We start from the raw sequence: 22350 nt of genomic DNA on the forward strand, positions 1-22350 counted from the left end.
TTCTTCTGTGCACTCTGGAATGCCAGATCAATCTGTAATAAGATGCCCGCTATACACAATGTCTTCATCTCCAACAAGACTCCACCTCCTCTGCTGCCCTATCCTATGGGGGTTTCACCTTTACCCACTCTGATGACTGCCAAAATTTCAGAGTGTTCATCCTCCTCTCCCCAAACTGCACCTTATGTGTCATTCTACCCAAACCGTCCCTCATCTTTTTCACCTTTGAGGTCCACTCTATTTGACTAGCCTACCCCATTCATCTTCAGCTGGTGGTCATCTACCACCCCATCAGCTGTTCCTCCCCATTCCTAGACAACTTCGCTGCCTGGGGTCCCCACTTCCTCTTCTCTGACCTTCTCGTCATCATCCACAGCAACTTTAACATCCCTATTGACATTACTAATCCTGCATCTACTAATCTTCTTGCCCTTCTCCTCCTCCATTGGCCTTTCTCAGCGGACGCCCTTCTCCTTCCGACACACCACATCAGCAACTCCCTTGACTCCCTTCACTCACTGGTCTGACTTTTCCAACTCTCCCTTCTCTCTCCCTGACCACCATCTACTCTATTTAATCCTCTCATCCTCTCATCCGCAAGCCTAGACTCACCCTCACCAGATGCAATTTCAGTGCCCTGGACACCGCTATCCTATCCTAACTTGATACTCTCCTTGCTCCTCTATCCACCATGGCCTGCCCCATCCAGGTAGCCTCCTTCTATAACTCTACCGTCACCTCCACACTTGATTCTGTTGCTCCCATCTGTTCTATCCCCTCTGTCATTCTAAACTCCAACCCTGCCACTCCAAATTGACCCAGTTTCTGAAAAAATGCTCACACCACTGAGCGTCTCTGTAGGAAAACTGTCTCTCTGGCAGATTTACCCAATTTCAAGTTTATTTTCTCTTCGTACAGCTCTGCATCATACCTTGCAAAGGAATCATTTTTCCAATCACTTCTCAGTAATCCAGTCCCCTCGCCCCCCTACCCATCCTCCCTCAATGACACTGAATATGCCTTCTTTCCAAAATTAAGACTGATATTTGCCATGAATTCTTCTCCACCCGTCTGACATTGCAACTCTTCTTTCTCCACCATCCTTTCCCTCCAGCCTTCCCATCTTGTGCTCCTTTCACCTCACCACAGATAAGGAAGTCCTCTCCTTCCTTCTTTGCTCTCCCCCCTCTACCTGCCCCCTAGACCCTTTCCCCTCTTGCATCCTCTGCTCCTTCTCCCCTACAGCATGCTCTCACCTTGCTCCCCCTCTTCAACCTATCACTTTCTTCTGGAATTTTTCCCTCACCATTCAAACATGTTCTTGTCTAACCTATTCTTAAAAAAACAACCTTGACCCTTTTTCACCTTCTAGCTACTGCACAATCTCTCTTCTCTTGCTCACCTCCAAATTACTTGAGGTGCTTGTATACAGCCATCTCACTACTTATCTGACAATACCATCCTCGATCTTCTTCAGTCTGGCTGTCACCCACTCCACTCCACTGAAACTGACCTTGTCAATGTCACCAATGACATGCTGAGTCCAGGGGTCATTTCTCACTACTTATTAGGGATGCCATTTTTTTAAATCTCAGGATTCTGGATTGAAAATGCGCAATCCCGGGATCCCCTGATTGGCCTCCCTAATAAAAAATTACCCCCGCTCCCCATAAATCGGCCTCCCCGTACATTTACCCACATGGTCGGGCAGGATTAGTGCAGCTGAGAGAAGCAGATCTGGGGTACAGCGTGCGGCCAATGGACTATACAGCGTGACTTTTGACCACGTCACGCTGTGCAGAGCTGCACAGCTGGAGATGGGAGCAGCCCGGCAGCAGCTGAGTGGGTGCTCAGACACTGCACAGCAATAGACTGCGCATGCGCAGTCCAATGCAGAAATCCCTGGATTGGAGTTTGAAATCCCATCAATTTTAGGGCCAAATCCAGGGATCCTGCGGATTCCAATCCCGGGATAGGCCAGCCTACTACTTATACTACTGAATTTTTCTTCTGCTTTCCACACTGTGTATTATACCCTCCTTCTCCACACCTTCCAAACTATTGGCCTCTCTAGCACTGTTCTGGCCTGGTTCACCTCTTTCTGAATGTCAACCTCTAGCTCCACTTCACCCCCTGCATCCTCCCTATCAGGGTCCTCCAGGGTTCTGTCCTAGGCCCCCTTCTCTTCTCCTTGTAGACCTCTTCCCTGGGTGTGTTCATAAGCTTATTTGGCCTTCAGTCCAACCTCGATGACAATGAAACCCAACTATACCTCTCCTCTCTTGACCTGTTCCTCTCTCTGCTTTCCAGCTGTCTCTCTGACATCCCTTTCTGGATGTCTAAATGCTTTTGAAGCTCAAGATGGACAAAAATGGACTCATCATCTTTCCTCCATCCATAGTCTCCAACCCCCCCCCCCCTTCCATCACTGTTGACAACACCATTTTCTCCCCTGTTCCCAACTATGCTTGGGTGTCATTCTTGACTCACAACTCTCCTTTGCCCCCCATGTCCAATCCCTGGCTCAATCCTGTCAGTTCCAACTATGCAACATTGCTTGCATCAGGCCGTGTCTCTCCCAGAGTGCGTCATTACTTATTATTCCCTCACTGGTCATCTCACGGCTTGACTGTCTCCTCACTGATCTCCGGCTCTACCAGCTCGCTCGCTTCAAGTCTGTCCTTAACTCTGCAGCTAGACTAACCTTCCTTTTCTGCAACTCTCAAGAAAATCTGTATTGGCTCCGATTCCCCTACATCATCCTCTTCAAATACCTCACCCTCACATGCAAGGCCCTCTCTAACTCCACGGCACCTTATATATATATATAAAATGCAATAATAATAAATATATAATAATAAAGTAATGCATACATTTGGTAAGGGTTTGTTTAGTAGTAATACTTATCATTTCTGCCTTTATCTCTCCAGGTTCTCATGTTTGTTTTGCAGCTGGGCTTCCTCTCCACGTACTTGTCTGATCCAATAGTAAAAGCTTTCACCAACGCTGCTGCTTTCCATGTGACCATTTCTCAGATCCAGAATATGATGGGGCTCCCACTCCCACGTCATACCGGATCCTTCACCATTTTCAAGGTTAGCAAAGCACATTACCACAGCTGCCTTTGAGAATACCTCTAGAAAAGTAAAAATGTAACCACACCCAACTATTGATATGAAAAAGGATTACTAGAACCACACAAAATTAGAGTAAATATAAAGTCTCTATGACTCTTGTTTTAAGAGTTGATAAATGTAACTTTGGAATGTTATTCACGGCGTGGGATTTCCATTCTCTGTATTGAGAACATGCAGTCAGTGAAATTGTTTGTAAACTGGGTACAGCTGTGGCACCCTGGGATGCCATAGGGAACTTGCAGGGTTCTTCAGTTTGGCAGTCTAAGACCAAATTAAATCATGTACGGTCAATGTGATAGGCAAAACCAGCGTTGACAGCTGCCAATCCTAAATTAAGATGACTGGCAGGACTGGCAGGACAACCCTCTCCACACTACAACCTAAGAATGACAGGATGGCCCAATTTACTTGATTCCATTTTTCCATTTCTCAGTAGGAAATCTAGCCTAGGGGTTCTGTAGAAAAAATGCTGGTACTTTAGGGTGCCATGGGAACCACTTGGGTAAATGGGGGATGCCAAGGATATCAAAAGCAAGGGTTTTAACACAGGTATGTTAGTTAGACACAGCAAGTGATGAACACAATGCTGGTCTGTCCAGATTGTCTGTAGTTACAGCTAGCAATGACTTTTAAAGAGAGATGATCATGTGAGGGCATTTGCCTTGAGCGTCAGTAACCCTGACAAACCTGCTAATGTTTTACCAGACGGACAGCTTTGCATTCAGCAGCTATGCTAAAATATACAAAAGCTGCTGGATGCGTCTTCAGTTAAAAGATGAGCACTGCCGACTACTGTGATCTGCTGCTGCATCGGACATCTGAGTAACCCTTGGTTTAGGCAGGATGTCCAGACAAATCTCACTGCCGGGTATAGTGAAGCTGCATTCTCAATGGCTGCAGTAGGCACAAAAATCAGAGGCCTGTTTTTAGCAATGCTGTACTTGGCCCTGCCCCAAAATGCTGGCAGCATGTCATTCATCCTGTGACATTTGTTGCAATGCAAGAGACATCTTGGCCCCGGATCTGCACATGAGCAGTGCAGTACAGAGCCGCTGTAAGGCTTCTTGACACCCTTGGCAAAACTTCAGCCTACCACCCTTATAGACATCCTTAATTCTGTGAAAGGCAGATTTGTGGCCCCTCAGATCCCAGCACCATAGGCAGCTGCCTAATGGTAGAGACGGCCCTGAGTACGGCAGTGTGCATCACTGAATAAGACCCAAGGTAACGTCAGCCCAAATAAATTAAACTAATTAGAATATAATAACATTGGCAATGCCCATGTTTTTTTTCTTCTTCTAAACTCTGTAATATTTTCTGGAAAGTACAGTATGTTCTCTCTGTTAGTGACAGTGTGGGTTTCCTGTAATAGTCCTGAACATACTAATAGGTTAATTCAGTGTCTGCTCGTGTTTGTGTATTAGGGATAGGAATCTTTAAGCTCCACTGGGGAAGGAACACCTGTGATTCATTAAACAATCTATGTAAAGTGATGGTGATATAAGTAAAGACATAAGTTATAAATAAAAGAAATAACTAAGGACTAAGTAAAAACCGGACCGGACAAGCCCCCGGATCGCCAGGCCGGACATCGAGCTCTGCATTCCGGAGATTGTACCATCTGGGGAGTGTCTTGTCCGGGGGATACTTGTCATAGCTTTTACCAGGGACATGTAAGGTGAAATTTAATAGAATGAGAGATTCAGAAAGTGAGAGATTTGGTAAGAAATCTCCAGTTTTTTTAAAGCGACAATCATTTACGCTGCAAAATTAAACTGGTTTTGCAGTGTAAATGATTGTCGCTTAAAAAAACCTGGAGATTTCTTACCAAATCTCTCACTTTCTGAATCTCTCATCCTATTAAATTTCACATGTGCTGTCGGAGATTACAGCCTCCCCGTGTGGTCGGGATGGTTACAGTTTTTATTACATCCCCGGACCATGCAGGGAGGCTTTATTCTCCCCCTCCTCCTCTCCCTAGTGACAGGTGTCACAGGCAGCCCCCCGGACAGGCACTCCCCAACACTACACTACACTTAGGGTTACCACCCGTCCGGGATTACTCCGGACAGTCCGGTAATTAAGCCCGGTGTCCGGAGTCCGGACGGGTGGTGTTCCCGGACTATACATTGTCCGGGAACCGCGCCGCAACTTGGTGTATGAGAACTTGAAGCTGTAGCGCCGCTAGCGCGAGAGTCAGGACCTGCCTGTCAGACCGGGTAATAGAAATCTATGCGGTCCAGGGAAGGAGAGACGCTGCCACACCACCACTGCTGGTCCTCCTGATTGGTTGCCCGGACCACGAGCCAATAGGAGCTTGCGGTCCAGGCAACCAATCAAGACCAGTAGTGGTGGTGTGGCAGCGTCTCTCCTTCCCCGGACCGCAGGCGGCGCGAGATTTGAAATGCCAGGATTCAGGGGCGGAACTACTGCCCGGGCCCCGGCATGACAAAGTATTGTATGCCGGGACACTTCTGAGCCCTGTGCCGGACATGAGGCGTCACCTGCTGGGCTAGGTTGGAGGTGGCTCTGCTGCGCGAATCCAATGCGCCTGGGAGCGGCAATGTCGCAGAGCGCACCGAGGCTGGTGGCTGCGCTGGGCTCTCCGGCCACCTGAGGACTGGTGCTGCTGGCCAGGCTGGGCTCGCCGCTCGCTATGGCATTTTCGCTGCCTCTGCTACATGTTGTCCCTGGTCCTCTGCACTGCCCTCATCTTCTTCACCATATGGCATGTGAGTAACTGGGGGTCAGTGGGGGCTGGTGGCTTCTCACCTGGGCTGCCAGGCATGGGTGGATAATGCTATTGATGTGCCTTTGCTCTTGCTGACTGCTTACTGACACAGCGGCAGCGACTGGGAGACAGATCAGGGACTTCGGGACTTGTGTCTTGTTCCACTCAGGAGTCTGACGCTCTTATTTATTTACAATAATAGTTATTTAAAAACGGTATTTTTTTTTATAGTGTTTAGCTATTTGTAGTGGTTTTCTTTATTTACAGTATATATTACAGTGTGTGTTTGACGTAATGAGGATCATGTGAGGCATAACATGTAATGGGCATCTCGGTGGCATAATGTGCAGTGGGCATTACAGTGTTTGGGATAACATGTAATGGGCATTACGGCATGGCATGTGGTGTAATATGTAATGGTTGTGTGATGTGTAATAGGCATTACGGTGTAAAAAATTTTGCCACGCGCCACCGGCGCACACTGTCCCTGTTGTCCCTATTTAGAAAAAGAAATTGTCAAGCCCTGGCATAACGTGTAATGTACATTATGGCAAGTGGTATAATATGTAATGGGCATGTGACGTGTAATAGGCATTATGGTGTAAATTTTTGGCGCGCGTCTCCGGCGCGCACTGTCCATATTGCCCTGTTTAGAGGAAAATTGTTGAGTCCTGGCATAATGTGTAATGCCCATCCTGGTGTATGGCATAATGTGTAATGGGCATCACGGTATATGGCATAATGTGTAATGGGCATCACAGTGTATCGCGTAACATGTAATGGGCATCGGGGTGGCTGGCGTAACATGTAATGGGTATCATGTGTGGCATAACGTGTAATGGTCACTACAGTGTGTAATGTAACGTGTAAGTGGCATTACGGTGTGCAAAATTAAGAATAGAATTGAAGCAAAGGTTAAAAAAAAGCCACAATAAGGTGGATCAAGGGGCGGGGCTGGGGGCGGGTCAATGGGTGGGCTGGAGGTGTGTCAAGGGGTGGGGCATTGTCCGGGAATCTCACAACACAAAGGTGGTAACCCTAACTACACTACACTGATATAAATTGATGAATGGAGCCTGTCTGTTCCGGCATACTGGGGTCCTGTCCAGTTCGGGTTTTTACCCATACCCAAAGAAATACCAGTGGATGACGTCAGTGATGAAGCTATTGAGATCTAGAACACCAATTTGTTTACTAATTTCCCAGCTTTTCTTCATGTTTAGACGCTGGCATCAGTTTTCAGAGCCGTACATATGACGAATGTAGCAGAATTGATTATATCCATGCTCTGCTTAGCAGTGCTCATTCCAATTAAGGAGCTCAATGCCCGCTTCCGAACGAAGCTGAGAACACCTATACCTGGAGAAATCATTATGGTAAGAACCAGGGTGGGCAGAAATGTAAATACAAGAATAGCAGAGGGGCAGATTGTACATTTACTTGTGAATTATGATTACATGCTACTTACAGATGTGTCCCGCTACAGCCTTTAGCAACGTGCTGTAGCGGGAGTGTGATGCAAAAGCATTGCAGTATGCTGCAAGTATTGGCATCAGAGCCAGATCTCATTGAAGTCAATGGAAGCCAGGAACATGCACACATCGGTCCCATTTAAGGCTATGGCATAGCAGGAGTGTGCCATCGCATTGCAACAAGGATACAATTGACCATATCTGTGTAGCATGCTTCCATCTAAATCCCCAGTCTGACTCGGGTGACTGAACAAAGATTTCAAGTATGACAGTGGCTTGAAACCTCATTCACAGCACTTAGAGATGACATCATCAACAAGCGTGGGTTTAATACTGCACCCTTATCCACATCATTCACAGGTCCAAACCTGGTTTCTACTGAGCCGTGACCTGTGTTGACCCAGGAATAGAAAAGGGGTATTAATGTCAGGTACTGAAAGCGCGAATGTTGAAACAGTTTGCAGTACTAAGCACTAAGATCATGGGTTCAACTCCTACCATGGCCCTAACAAATTTTTATATTCTCCCCATGCTTGGGTGGGTTTCCTCTGGGTACTCCGTTTTCACGCACAACTCAAAAATATACTGGTCGCTAAATTAGCTCCCAACAAAATAAACCTTAGCACGAATGTGTGTGCATGTACATAAAAGTATAGATTGTAAGCTCCACTGGGTCAGGGCAAATATATTTTCGGTCAGGGCAAATATATTTTCTATGCTACATAAATAACTGGTAGATCTCTCCAGATTTATATTTAATGATGATCATTTAAGATTAATAATTATTTAGTTTGCAAGCAAAATTGTTAATATGGATCCTATTTATCTATTTAACATTTCCCGTGGGCAGGGTTATTATTTTTATAAAGTGAGGATACCTGGTAGCCTCTCAGGCTTTAGTATTCTCAATAACTGGATTTAAGTAACACAATTTGAAGATGGCATTATGCAATGGCGAAAGCTAGGCTCTCCATTACTTCATAAATTGCTGTCCCCATAAAGGCCTACATTATAGGTTAGTGTCTCTATGATTTCTCTACCCTTATCCCTTTCATAAATGACAAAGGGGGTTAGTCTGGTCCTTTCCCACAGGGACTGATCTTTGGCGTATGTACATGCGCAGCCACATTTCTGCACATGTGCGGCCACAGCAAACACGCACCAGTGGGCACCGGTGGTTGGCAGCTGACATCACCGGATGTCAACTGCCCGTCCACTTCCTTCTGAATGCCCACGCACATCCAAGGTTACCTCAGATGTGCGTGTGCCTTCCACATCATTCGATGTAAAACATCCATTCACTGCCCGTGCGAGCATACGCGGCATGCGGGCATGTGGAGGGGGGGCAACCCGGCAATCGCAAGGCGGCATCTGGTGGAATCGCAAGGCAGCGAATTTGCAGCCTTGCAAAACAACCAGAATAAGGTCCATACAGTAATCAACAGACTTTTATCTGGTGGTCTTGTCAAAAAATTGTCTCTTCCCTGCTTTGTAAATAGTATTTACAATTATAAGCATTGCTATGGATAAATACGAGTTTATGGTGGCAGAATTACTATATGTATGTGATGTCTTTTGTCAAGAATGAGTATATATATATATATATATATATATATATATATATATATATATAGTGAAAATGAAAAACCTTGTTTGTATTTCAGGTCCTTGTAGCGACTGGAATAACTTTTGCTTCCTCCTTGGACAGCCGATACAGTGTGCAAATAGTTGGGAGCATACCCGCAGGGTAATTATTATGATGATTATCTTCTTTTATATATATAGTGCGGTGATATTTAGATTTGGAACTTTATCAGGAGGATGAATTTGTTCAATATTGATTTTTTTTTAAATAAATTATAGTTTTTATAGTTGAAAAAATCTACTCACAACTTTATACTGGATTCAGTAGGTAATTTATCTACTGTGACAATAAATGAATAAATTAAATATTTTCATTGTGCAGGGGCATACTAAACCCGTGTGCAGTGTGACCCCTCCTCTGAGAAACTGCCCCAGCCCAGTATATTCCTGTGTGCCACAAACAGAACCCTTCTCCTCAGCAGTGCAATCTTGCCAGTGATATTTCTTTCACTGTGTGTCCCCATTTTCCCAAAGATATCACAGGATAGATGGAGCTGCAGAGGAGGAGGGACCAGCTTGCCAACAACAGATAGGTACCCTGGGTGCCCCCATTTTAAGGATGGCTTATTATGTGCCTGCCCTGGCTTATCAGGGATTTTGTTTCACCTGCCTCCGGCAGGTGATACCAGGTCCCTGAAAGCATGCCCAAGTCCGTTGGAGTGTCCCAGAAGGAGCCCATTTTCGCCTGTTGCTCCAAGACCCCTTAGCACTATACAGGACAATGCCAATTCTAGATACTTTATCTATGGTTATTAGGAAGATCTGGTAAACCAAGCCTCCGAACATACAACTGAAGTTGGATTTATACAGTGAGTGGACTGTGGTTCAGCACCGACATTAGCTTTCGAAAGATTATGACAGAGACGTAAATACCAGAGGCAATGGAGTCTCCTGGCTCCGAGGTGCAAGTCCAAAAGAGGCACCTGCATGTACAGCAGCACCTGTATGGTTCACAGCTGTATCGAACAGTTCTTCCAGCAGAGTCCTGCGGCGCACCCGCTGCTGCTGCAGAGTTAACCAACGCTGTCCCAGGAGCCCTGTTGACACCCGCAATAGAGGACAGGATGGCTTCTGCCTGGTACCAGGCAGAAGCCATCCAACAGGGCACCCACGGCTGCTGCTGGACTGTGAGATGGGACCAGCTGATGGAATGCTGACTCATCCTGCAGATGGCTGAAACTTGTGAGTCTGACACTGACCTGTTGTTACACCTTTTTATGGGGAGGGGGCACCAACAGGCGACTGGGATGAACTTATGCCTCAAAATGATGCTCACTATTATAGTAATATGTAGCTATTCTGTCAATATGATATAACTACAAAATTATTAAAAATTAGAGATGAGCGGATTCAGTTTTACTCAAATTTACTTGGTTCTTAACACCAGATTATCGCAATTTCGGATTTTTCCAATTGGTTATCGGTTGTCATGTGTTTTGGATAGCCAATAATATCCCACTTCAAGAATAAATCCAAGTAAAACCAAACCCGCCCCATCTCTATAAAAACTTCACTTAAAATGAATCTTCCGTAAGTGAAATTATCCCTTTGAGTGCTGTGAGCTATCCACAAAATATCGCAGCGTGGCTCACAGCGACTGTTCTTTTAGTATAAATAATTCAAATTCAGCCAAGTCAAGTAATTGAAGTTTAGATAAATATTGCACCAAAAAAAAAAAAGAACAGTCGCAGTTGGCGGCGCTGGCAGTTTTAACGGATATTTTGAGGATCTCGCACAGCAACATTGGCACTCAAAGGGTTAATAAAAAGGTTTGCTTGCCAATTTTCACACCTATTTTGACAAATTATTTTGGCACTCAAAGGGTTAATGTGAAATGTGAAATGATCATGTTTCCTTTAGTTATTGCTTTGTCAGCTAATATCTTTCTCTCTGAACAGTTTTCCAGCTCCCAAACTCCCTTCACTGAATGTCATTCCTGATGTGATCGGGGACACCATTGCAATCACATTTGTGGGCTATGCTGTGTCAGTGTCACTTGCTATGATCTATGCAGAAAAACACCGATATAGCATTGACCCTAACCAGGTGAGACAGCATCTTCAGTCTAACATAATGGTATGCTGAATTGTTTATACAGTGCAATAACCAAGTTAGTTTGCACCATAGTTGCCTACCCTCCTGCATTCTGCAGGAGACTCCCTGAAATAGCAGCAATCTCCCTCTCTCCCTCATTAGTCTACCAATCTCCCTCATTTCACTTAGCCCACATTACACTGTTACATCTTTGGAGAAAAAAAAAGGAATGGGAGATAGATACATTTACATTGAATCACCAGCACCGTTTCCCAGCACTTTAGCAAGTATAGTAGCTCTAACTAACTGCTTTGGGGCTCATCTACATTTGGATACAAGTCATTTTAACCAGTGGTGTAACTACTGTAAGGCAGCCCCAGCTGCTGCTTGGGGGAGCAAGCCACAGTGGGGTCTATGTGGGCGCCAGCACCCGCTGGATGCACTGATATGCTGCTGCCTGCCACTGTCCGCTGGCTGAGCACCGGAGGCGAGTCAGCTGCAGCGTGGGTGTGGCCATGGCAGAGACGACAAATCCCCCCCACTGATTCAATTGACTGTACACAGAGCTGGCTATTGGCTACTGTGTACAGGATGGGTGTGCTGGGGCGGCCTGGGATGCGTCAGAGCCAAGGGAAGCAGCAGTGTCTGTTGGTTTCTCTTCCCTTATCCTGCTTCAGCTTCTCCGTTATGCGTGTGACGTCATCACATCACACGCTGGGGAAACACGCTGGAGAGGAGCCCGGGGGGGCGCCACAAACTTTTTGGCAGGGGGGAGCAAAATTTATAGCTACGCCACTGATTTTAACAGATTGCTCTCAGATGTAGCAGTACACACCCACGCTCCTAGTTGTCACGTTCACAATCTGTTTTCACAATCTCTCCATATATGGAACTAGACACGCCCTTTGGGTGGAGCATGACATGCCCCCTCAATGGGGCGCTGTGCAAAATTCTACTACCAACAATAATCTCCCTGAAACAAATTTTCAAAAGTAGGCAAGTATGGTTTGCACCTTGTGCTGGCCACTCCCCTAAAATGCCCCATGACGATAGCATCACTAAGGAGGCAGTGTCATCCATGCTGAGACAGGTGACATCACAAAGGGGTCTGTGCCACTGGCATTGGTAGCTGCAGCATTGACTGCAGTGCCCCCAGGAGACTGCAGGATGCCTGTCCTAAAGCTGGTGCTGCAGCAGAATTCCTGGCTGCCGAATCCTGTTCTGGGCAGATACAGTCACAATTACACACATAATATAGCCATGCCACGTATCATTGTATGCAACTGCAACCAAGTTATGTTCCTGTACCAAATTATGTTACAGTGTTTGGCTCGAAAACACTGTTGTATAACAATTTTTATGTTGATATAGTCGCAATTATATACAGAAAATAGGCATGCTGCATATTATTTAAATCATCAGAGGCTGCTTGTGTGTTGCATAACGATGTAAATAAGATGCATTTATGAGGAAAAGTGCAAAAAAGACATGTACAGTACATGACCTATTTTGACAGATCAAAGTGTATTTAGCATTTTTTTAAGGTTGCAAATAATTTTAAAATTAATTATTTGTTGCAAATGTTCTTTATTTGTGTACTTGTTATTGATTTACATCATTGCCGAACACAACTTATACAGTATTAAAAAAAAGCCAGGCACTTCCTACCATAAAAAAATACTCAGAGAAGTCGGATCTAAATTGCATTTGGAGCATTAAATAGGCATTCCATTACATTGGCTGAGTTTGGGGAAGAAGTCATCCGACTTCTGCCTGGCCCCTAAACTCTGCTCCCATTAGATACCTGGCCATAGAGTTGTATACTGTAGGAGTTTCATGGGCATTAGCTGGTAGCAAATTTCAGAGAAGAACAAGGCATTGAATTACAGTGTTTCCAAAGTACCTATTATTTCTCTTTTCTTTTAGGAACTTTTGGCTCATGGAATATCCAACATTGTCTCGTCTCTATTTAACTGTTTTCCCAGCTCTGCTACTTTGGCTACAACAAACATTCTTGAAAGTGCTGGAGGTCATACCCAGGTGATTTATACTGAATTGAATATAAATGTTGGTTTTTTTACTATAAGGAAACTATGTTGTTGCAAACAACGGTTCCTAAACTTTCTTTAATTACAGTTCTCTAGAATTTCATAAGTTTCTTAATGAGAATTCCAGTTAAACATTATTAAAGTAAGTAGATTGTGCTTACCTGTCCTTGGGTCCAGTTATGTGGTGGTGGTGGACAGGGATGTTCATCTGTTTATACACATATTGTATGATTGCCAACCACCAGCACTGGTTTTTCCCAATTATATTGATCATAAGTAATCTAATTTTGTTCTGAACCTCCAACGCATGGCACCCTGCAAGTAATATGGGATAACCCAGGATGCCTTTGCGCCAGTTTGGGAAACACTGGCATCGTGCATTCTAAGAAATGGGTTTGGGTCATAGGGTCGAGAAGAGGAAGGTCGAGATGCATTAGTTTGAACACTGAAGGTCGACATGCATCAAGGACGACCTGTCTGAAGGTCGACATAGCGACAAAGTCATTAGGTCGATGCAAGCATTAGATCGGCATGGGCAAGGTTGACAGTTGGTCGATATGGGGATATGTGTTGACCTAATGACCCTGTCAACCTGACCCCATGTCGACCTTCAGACTTTTCAACCTTCATGCATTTGGACCTTCAGTGTTCGACCCCAATGTATGTCGACCTTCCTCTTGTCGACCTGGTGACCGTATCCCATTAGAAATCACTTACTTGTCCACCACAGACATATAAAGGTCCATGACCCCATCACTCTGAGATGAATCCATGACGAACATGATGTGTTGTGTATGCTGTGTAGTCTCAAAAAGCCTGGACAACTTTTTTCTTGTCCCTCTTAAGTACAGTATTTCCCTTTTTCTCATAAAATACATCTTATTAGGTGTAGAATTATAAATGCATTACATTTAAGGGAACATTGGCACCATCTTATTTCATGTATCACACGTCAATGTCTTAGTTACATAGTTTCTGTGCATTTAGAAATGTTGTCTGCCCTGTAAAATGTAACAAGTTGGCACCATATTGAAATGATTAACTAGAGGCATGTCACTTCCATTTAAGAGTGATTTCCGCAAAATCTAGAGCATAATTGCAGTTACTTCCACACTAGGGGGATTATTCTGGTTCACTCGCAAAGGCACAATCACTCTCTAATGGACAAAACCATATGTACGGCAGGTGGGGCTGATGTAACATGTGCAGAGAGAGTTACATTTGGGTGGGGTTTGTACTTCAAACTATATTGCAGTGTAAAAATGAAGCAGCCAGTATTTACCCTGCACAGAAACAATAAAACACCCAAATCTAACTCTCTCTGCACATGTTGCATCAGCCCCACCTGCAGTGCACATGGTTTTGTCCATTAGAGAGTGATTGTGCCTTTCTGGCGCTTTACTGTATTGTAATTGCTGTACGCCAATATTATAAAAAACCTTTTTGTGTAAACATTTATCTACATGTATACGGCCGCAGATTCCAGGTGTGTCTGTGCCACTGCCTACTAACCTATTTTTTATTGGATCTCTGTGTTTTACAGGTATCCAAAAAAGCCAGAAGGTAATAGAACAGAAGGATACTGCGCTACTTATTTTAAAAGGCAAAAATTGTTGCTTAAAATCAAAGTAACATCTGGTATGGCTGAACAAGCTGCACACTTTATAAACATTTGATTGTGCAGCTTATTCAACCATACCAGATGTTACTTTGATTTTAAGCAACAAATTTTGCCTTTTAAAATAAGAAGTGCAGTATCCATCTGTTCTATTACCATCATTGCAGTTAGTTTTCGATTAGTAAGGAGTATTGTGATGCATGGACCATCTTCCCACTATCCAGTTGGAGCAGATTGGGACTATGGGTAGCGAGTAGCCACTATGACACAAATCTTAACATTTTCACCCTACCCCCTCTTTTTAGTTCCATCCGTCTGTTGAGTCAAAGGATGCAAAGTGTCCAGCCCTGCCCATGTCATAACCCAATATATTCTCTTCAGAGGAAAGTGTGAAAGTATGTTTGTGGTTGTGTGTGTGTGTGTGTGTGTGTGTGTGTGTGTGTGTGTGTATTGTGTGTGTGTGGTCTGTTATGATATAACATGCTATACATATGAGTGTGTTATGATAGATAGATAGATAGATAGATACGAGAGGTGAATGTTAAGTTTGTGGCTTAAGGTACACGGTTTTACCCTAATCCCCTTGTAGATGTACACTCTTAGGGGGTTATTCTGGTTTACTCCTTCTGGAAAATTCCTTCTTAGGTGGACAAAACCATATTCGCTGCAGGTGGGGCAGATGTAAAATGTGCAGAGAGAGTTAGATTTGGGTGGGGTTTTACTACAAAGTGAGATCTATATTGCAATGTAAAAATAAAGCAGTCTGTATTTTCCCTGCACAGAAACAAAATATCTCATCCAAATCTAACTCTCTGCACACACACAAACTGATCAACAGCTTCAGTGATATCACCATCCATGGCAAAATGGCAACCACTGAGCTCTTTCTTCATTTTGGGGAAGATATAGTAGTCAGAGGGTGCCAAATCAGGTGAATAGCGGGGCATTCAAACAATTGGAATGCACAATTCTGGGTGGCAGTCATGGCCACCACTGACTTGTCAGTTGAAGCATTGTCTTGATGGAAGAGCAACCCTCTTCCCACATCAATTCTTCAGTTTTTTTGCCCTAGCTGCTTCAAAGATCATAGTTTTTCCTAGTGATAGTTTTACCATTTTCAAGGTAGGCCAAAAGATGGAAGACAATGACTTTGTCTTCTTTGGAGCAGGATATTCCTGATGCTTCTATTATTTTAGTCTCAGATTGGAAGTGATGCACCCAAGTCTCATCTATGTTTACAGACTGTTGAAGAAACCTCTCGGGATCTGCATCGAACAAAAAAACATGGTAATACTTTTCCACGTGTAATCAACAGTAAAAAGATTTTGGTCCTATCGAGTTGAGACGTTTGTCATTTGGAGTTCATTTTGCATAACAGCATGAATACAATCAGGGAGATACACAGATGCTTGGCAATAAAACGCTCTGTTATTCTTCAGACATGGATTTCTTGTGAGGGAACGGTGATGAACCTCGTGGGACAGGGACGCTCTCCCTTCCTCGTTTGAATTCTGCTGCCCGTTTCATAACCATTCTAAAGGAAAGAGCAGCCTCCATTAGTGTCATAACCATGTCCTCATGGATCTCTGTGGGTATTAACCCCTTTATAAAAACGATGATTGTGATTTGAGCAATTACGCCCATTTCTTTAAATTCTGTCATTCTGATCATTTTAATAGTGTGTAGAAGTAAAAACAGTTATTAACTTGCAACGTGTTATGTAAACCTAAATTAAGTTACATTTTCTGTAACTATAAAAAAAAACTGTTGAGCATATTTCATTGTACCACAAACTTTTCAAATTACCCCTCTTATATAGGTATACATACAGGTATGTATGTGTGTGTGTGTGTGCGTGTGCTGTATGTGCATGTGTATACATATATATATATATATACATATATAAAGTATGGAAGTGGTGGCACTCGGAGGGCTTGTAATAAATAACGAGGGACAACAAGGTGTCAAGCGACGTTTCGGTCTATTTATTTCAGACCTTTTTCAAGCTCATACAAAACATACAATGATAGCTTACCTAAATAACCTTCACCAACGACTCGTGCAACGGGCGCCAGCTCTGCCCCGTAGGTCCGTTTCAAGTGACGTCACCAGTTGGCGGCGCACACCCGTCGGTGTGTCTGGAACCCGTGGGGTGTTGCTAAGCAACCCTACAATAACAAATGTGAAACAAACATAAGACCCACATATGTGAAAATATGTACAATGCAGCACTCATAAATATCCAAATGTCATGCAGGAACACTTCAAAGGACTTCTCTGGTATAGTACATTGGAAATAAATCTGAACATCAACAGCGTAATACATCGAACTAAACAGTAGAGAACCGGCTATATGTGCTCAGGTTCCGGCTGTCTAATGGACGACGGAGGTCCAAATAGAGTGAACGGCCAAAGGCTGTATAGGCGTTAATGAAAGTAAAATACAGAGAGTGCTAAAGTCAGAGAGCGCAACAGTAAGCTGACCAGAAAGTTTATAAAAAGCAGTGAAAGCTGCAGGCTTCATTCAGACCGGCAGGGTGTACGGTTTTAAGTTTATGAATCCACCAAGTCTCCCTTTGGAGCAGGAGTTTATCACGATTCCCCCCTCTGATGTTTTTGGGGATATGATCTATTATTTTATAACGTAAGGTGGCTAGTCCATGCCTGTGTTCCCTGAAATGTCTTGGAACCGGTTGTTCGATCTGGCCAATTTTGCCTTCAATTGACGCTTTGATAGCCGATCTGTGGCCAGCCATGCAAGTTTTGAATGAACAGATCGTTTTGCCTACATATAGTAGACCGCACGGACACCTGATAATATATATAACGTGTGTCGTGCTACATGTCAAAACGAATTTAATGGGGAATCTTTGGCCTGAATGGGGATGTACAAATGAGTCTCCTGTTTACAGGTAATTGCATGTAATGCAATTGGTGCATTTGTAACAACCCGGTTTTCTCCTGAGAAAGTTGCTTTCTGTAGGGTTGGACAAATTTGAGATATCATTATGGACCAAGAGATCTTTAAGGTTTCTCGATCTCTTGTAGCTGGGCAAGATTTTGGTTCTGGAAAAAGTTTTAAGATCAGGATCTGATGTTATCATGGGCCATAATTGTTTAGCAGATTTCGTGATAGCTTGTGAGCTGGTATTGTAGGTTTGAACCAAAGCAATTTGATCCATTCCTTTGATAGGAATTTTCGGAGTGAGGGTTTCCTCTCTAGGTATAGAGAGTGCTTTGGTTTTGGCCATGAGTAACTCTTTGTGCGGGTACCCTTTACATAAAAATCTGCCAATCATGGTATCAATTTCTTTTTCTGCATCGGAGGGGTCAGCACAAATCCGTCTGACTCTCAGAAATTGAGAGTAGGGGAGTCCCTTTTTAGTGGCAGTGGGATGGGCGCTTGAACAGTGCAACAGTGTGTTGCGATCTGTGGCCTTTTTGTAGAGACCAGTGGAGATTTTGTTGTTAATTAATGTAATTTGGACATCTAAAAAATGTATCGTCTTAGGATCAATTTCAAATGTGAATTTAATGGTGGGGTGCGCAGTATTGGCTCGCTCGATGAGTTCAGTAAGTTCCTCCCGGCTGCCCGCCCACACCAACAGGAGATCATCTATATACCTGAGGAAGAGCTTGCGTTTACTCCTAGCAGATTGGTCACTCAAAAACATACTGTACTCAATTGCAAACATGAAACTGTTTGCATACGCAGGGGCTACGCAAGAACCCATCGCGCAGCCCCTGCGTTGCAAATACCAACATTTATCAAAAAGGAAGTAATTACGCATGAGGGTGAGTGACAAGAGTTCAATAAAGAATGCAATTTGAGGACCATCGTATACATTACTGTCTGTCAATAATTTCTGGACCGCCTCGATCCCTTCTTGGTGCGGTATGTTCGTATATAAACTGGTAATGTCCATCGTGCAAAGTAAGCACTGGTCAGGAAGATCGTCAAGTAGGGCCAATTTTTGTATCAGTGTGGTCGTGTCCTTCAAATATGTCGGTTGGAGTTGCACAGTGGGTTGCAAGTAATGGTCCAAGTATTTGGACACCTTGTAATAGATTGAGTCTCTGGCGGCGATTATCGGTCTCCCAGGGGGATTGATACTGTCTTTATGCAGTTTGGGGAGCGAATATAACACCGGTGCAATCGGATGTTCCTCAAACAAGTATTTGGAGGTATTGCTGGAGATGATGCCATTGAGGACTGCTCTTTGTAGGGTAAGTTGTAGTTCCTTGTTATAGGTTTCAGTGGGATCTGATGAAAGTTTCGAGTAGACCTCTGAGTCAGCTAGTTGCCTCTCAAGTTCTTTTCTGTAGTCTGATACATTTTGTATCACTATACCCCCACCTTTATCAGCGGGGCGTATAGTGATTGTAGGGTCCTTGCTTAGAGTTTCCAAACTCTACCTTTCTTGTTGGGACAAGTTGGGTCTGTGTATATTTTTAGATCGGCCTTCCATAGTGGCCAAATGGTCAAGGGATTTGTTAAAGGTTTTTAAAGTTAGATTGTTGGTGATTGGATCAAAAGTCGATTTGGGACGGAATACATGAATATCATCAGCCTGAGTTGGCATGTCATGTTTGGAGAAATGTTCTTTTAGTCTTAATTTGCGGTTGAATTTAAAGGATTCCACTCTCCATTGGAATTCGTCAAAGTTAGATGAGGGAATGAATGATAACCCTTTGCTCAGTACGGTCATCTCGTCTGCAGTGAGGGTTCTGTCCGACAGATTAAATATTATCTCTTCCCTTTTTTAAGGGTTATACGTAGGCACAAGTAAGGTGGTTTTGTCAGTATCGTTTTGGATTTGATGTTGGTCTTCCCTTGATAGAACCGAAACGTTAACACTACCTTATTGAACCATGATGATGTGAGAATAGATTTACTAATTGGTTTGCATTAACTTCCATCTATGTTTTTCTGTATAAATGGCTGTTGTGAAAAACAGAGTATTGGCACCCCAGCAAGTATATACAGTATGCATGTGAACTCCCGCTTCCCTTACAAATCCTGCATTTACCCTTACTGATTTACTCATGGATGGCCAGCTACTCCAATCCAAGTGCCTGGAAAGATTATATGCTTTCACTCTTGATAGCAGTACATATGAAAACTAGTATAAAGAAGAACGTCAGTTTCCTTTGTTATATATATAAAAAAAGATTAATCTATAAATACAATTCACTTTATTGCCAACTTCTACACATAAATCATGTCATGTGCATATACTGCTGTGAGCCACTGAACCTGAACTGTCAAACAAGACGAAAGAGATGATAGGTTAAAACAGATTTTGCATTGTTATTGTTATTAAATATCCACATTATATGGTAATAAAGCAGTGTACACAGAGTCTGTATGCTGAGCGATCCGCTAGACACATAGCTATGTGTGTGTAATGGCGATCTGTGCTAACTAGGTTCTCTGGTTAGAACACTGGCAATCTGACTAGATCTTGACTACATGTAGTCAAGATCTAATCAGGTGATGGCAATGCGCATCGCCACCACTTGGGCGCATACTCACGGAGCAATCTGTGCTTAATTTCTAAGCAATCTAGACAAATCATTTAGAAATAGAACTAATTGCCTCATGTTAACCCCCCCCCCCACACACACACACACACACGCACACACACTCACACACACTCACACACAGTTATTGTTTGTAATAAAGCTTCTCTTCAGTTGAATGTTCTACGAACAAATTCCACACTGACATCAATGTAATCTTTTTTTCTTTCCTCCAGCTTTCAGGCCTCTTCACTAGTAGTGTGGTGCTAGTCGTCCTGATTTGGGTTGGTCCACTATTTAACTACTTACCAAAGGTAATATTCCTCTGCAAAAGACGAGCAGCAATGGTGGCACCTTATTAATTAGAATTGGTAAATGCATTTTATTTCCCAAAACTCCAGACTCGATGGAAGAAGTTTTACCCTTTCATAACGTTGGATGAAACGCATCATATCTTCTATAATGTCTGTGGTGTTAGTGCCTCCTGGTCCCCCCTTGGTGGCAGCAGATGGAGCCAGGCCTTACTTAACCACCATTATATACACCCAGTGGTTGTGAAAAGCTAATACACTAGTGTTTTATTGTCGGTTTATTACTTTGGTTAATAAAACCTGAAAAAAAAACAGCATCATGCTATGTATTCTGTTTCAAGAAATGGTGATTTATTTATACTATATGTTGGAAGCCTTCCTGGCGGGATGCAGTTAAAATCCCGGCGGTCGGGATCCCGGTGTTCAGAATCCCGACGCCGGAATCCTCACAACCAAAATCTGGACACTTTCTCCCTCCTTGGGTGTCCATGACACCACTGGAGGGAGAATAAATTAGTGTGCCGAGCGTAGCGAGGAACCGGGCCCGCTGCGTGGCGAGCGTAGCGAGCCCGCAAGGGGGGGCGATCCACGTCCCCCCCTTGTCGGCATTTCGGCTGTCGGGATTCCGGCGTCGGGATTCTGAATGCCGGGATCCCGAGCGCCGGGATTCAGTACTGAATCCTTCCTGGCTAGTTGAAAGGAAAATCTGGGAACCATTAACTACCAATATGTTTTTGGTGTGTGGGGGAGGTTACCAGAGCACAAGGAGGAAAACCATGGAAACAGAGAGAACATGCAAACTCCATATCGATAGTGCCTTGAACACATGATCTGTGAGGCAGTAATGCTAAAGATTACACCAACCATGCATATAAAATACCTCACAATAAAAGAAAGCAGTAATAGTACAGGAATGCTGACCTTTTTGAAAAATAAACATAAAACTTTCTTTAACAGAATAAATTGTTCCTTATTAGTCATTATTAATCAATGGGCCCCTTTCTCACTAGATTTATTTATTTTTTATCTTAGGCAGTGTTGGCCTGTATAAACGTCGTAAGTCTCCGACAGATGTTCCTACAGTTTCAGGAGCTCCCAGAATTATGGAGAATAAGCAAAACTGACTTTGTAAGTATTCCTAACACATCAAAATAATAAGCAATTTACATTGATTGTAAAATAAAGTCAAATAATCTTACATTTGTATAACGTTTAAAAGCAGCTATTGTTTAATATTAATTTTCCTGCCTCCACTTAGTATAGTTATAACTTATGTGTTGTATATTGAAGATAAGAAATGGGAGGACACTGGCAGTACGCAGCATTTGTTTACGTATAAATAACTAGTAAAGGCAGAGGCATCAATGGGAGCACAGTCTACATTACTGCATGCACGCTGTTGATGCACTCGCCTGGAAAGGGAGTTGGCCTAGTGGAAATCCCTGTTATGTTACTCTAGAGCAGTGTTTTTCAACCCCTGCGCCGTGGCACACTAGTGTGCCTTGAGCTGGTCTCAAGTGTGCCCTCAGTTCTAGAGATTCCCAAACCAGTTTACAGCCGCCACCAGTTCAACTGTTATTTACTGGTCTCTTCTTTTCATGTAAAGGACCAATGTATTTTATTTTTATTACCTTTGGGGACCAGTGTGATTATTTTTTATATGGGGGCCAATAGCTTTTTTTGTGTGTGTGTGTTTTGCCCTGTGGGGATCTCATGCTGTGCCTTGGCAAGTTTAAAATCTTATTTAGTGTGCTACAAGGTAAAAAGGTTGAAAATCACTGCTCCAGAGGGTGCGTCCAGCATCCCTTGAGATGGTGGCTGCCCCTGGAGAT

The 22350-nt window shown here is 43.5% G+C and overlaps 1 protein-coding gene across 1 annotated transcript in view; it reads left to right on the forward strand.

The window, feature by feature from the left end:
• LOC146057753 (solute carrier family 26 member 10-like) overlaps nucleotides 1–22350 on the forward strand; it is a 68041-nt gene that overhangs the window by 30495 nt on the left and 15196 nt on the right. The window contains exons 4-10 of the mRNA XM_083169402.1: nucleotides 2931–3095; nucleotides 7092–7244; nucleotides 9005–9087; nucleotides 10883–11030; nucleotides 12945–13058; nucleotides 20444–20521; nucleotides 21551–21646. Coding sequence (XP_083025528.1) covers nucleotides 2931–3095; nucleotides 7092–7244; nucleotides 9005–9087; nucleotides 10883–11030; nucleotides 12945–13058; nucleotides 20444–20521; nucleotides 21551–21646 — 837 coding nt within the window. The remainder of the gene's footprint in view (nucleotides 1–2930; nucleotides 3096–7091; nucleotides 7245–9004; nucleotides 9088–10882; nucleotides 11031–12944; nucleotides 13059–20443; nucleotides 20522–21550; nucleotides 21647–22350) is intronic.

Source organism: Crinia signifera, chromosome 2, assembly GCF_055691185.1.
Source record: "Crinia signifera chromosome 2, ASM5569118v1, whole genome shotgun sequence".
Classification (NCBI taxonomy): domain Eukaryota; kingdom Metazoa; phylum Chordata; class Amphibia; order Anura; family Myobatrachidae; genus Crinia; species Crinia signifera.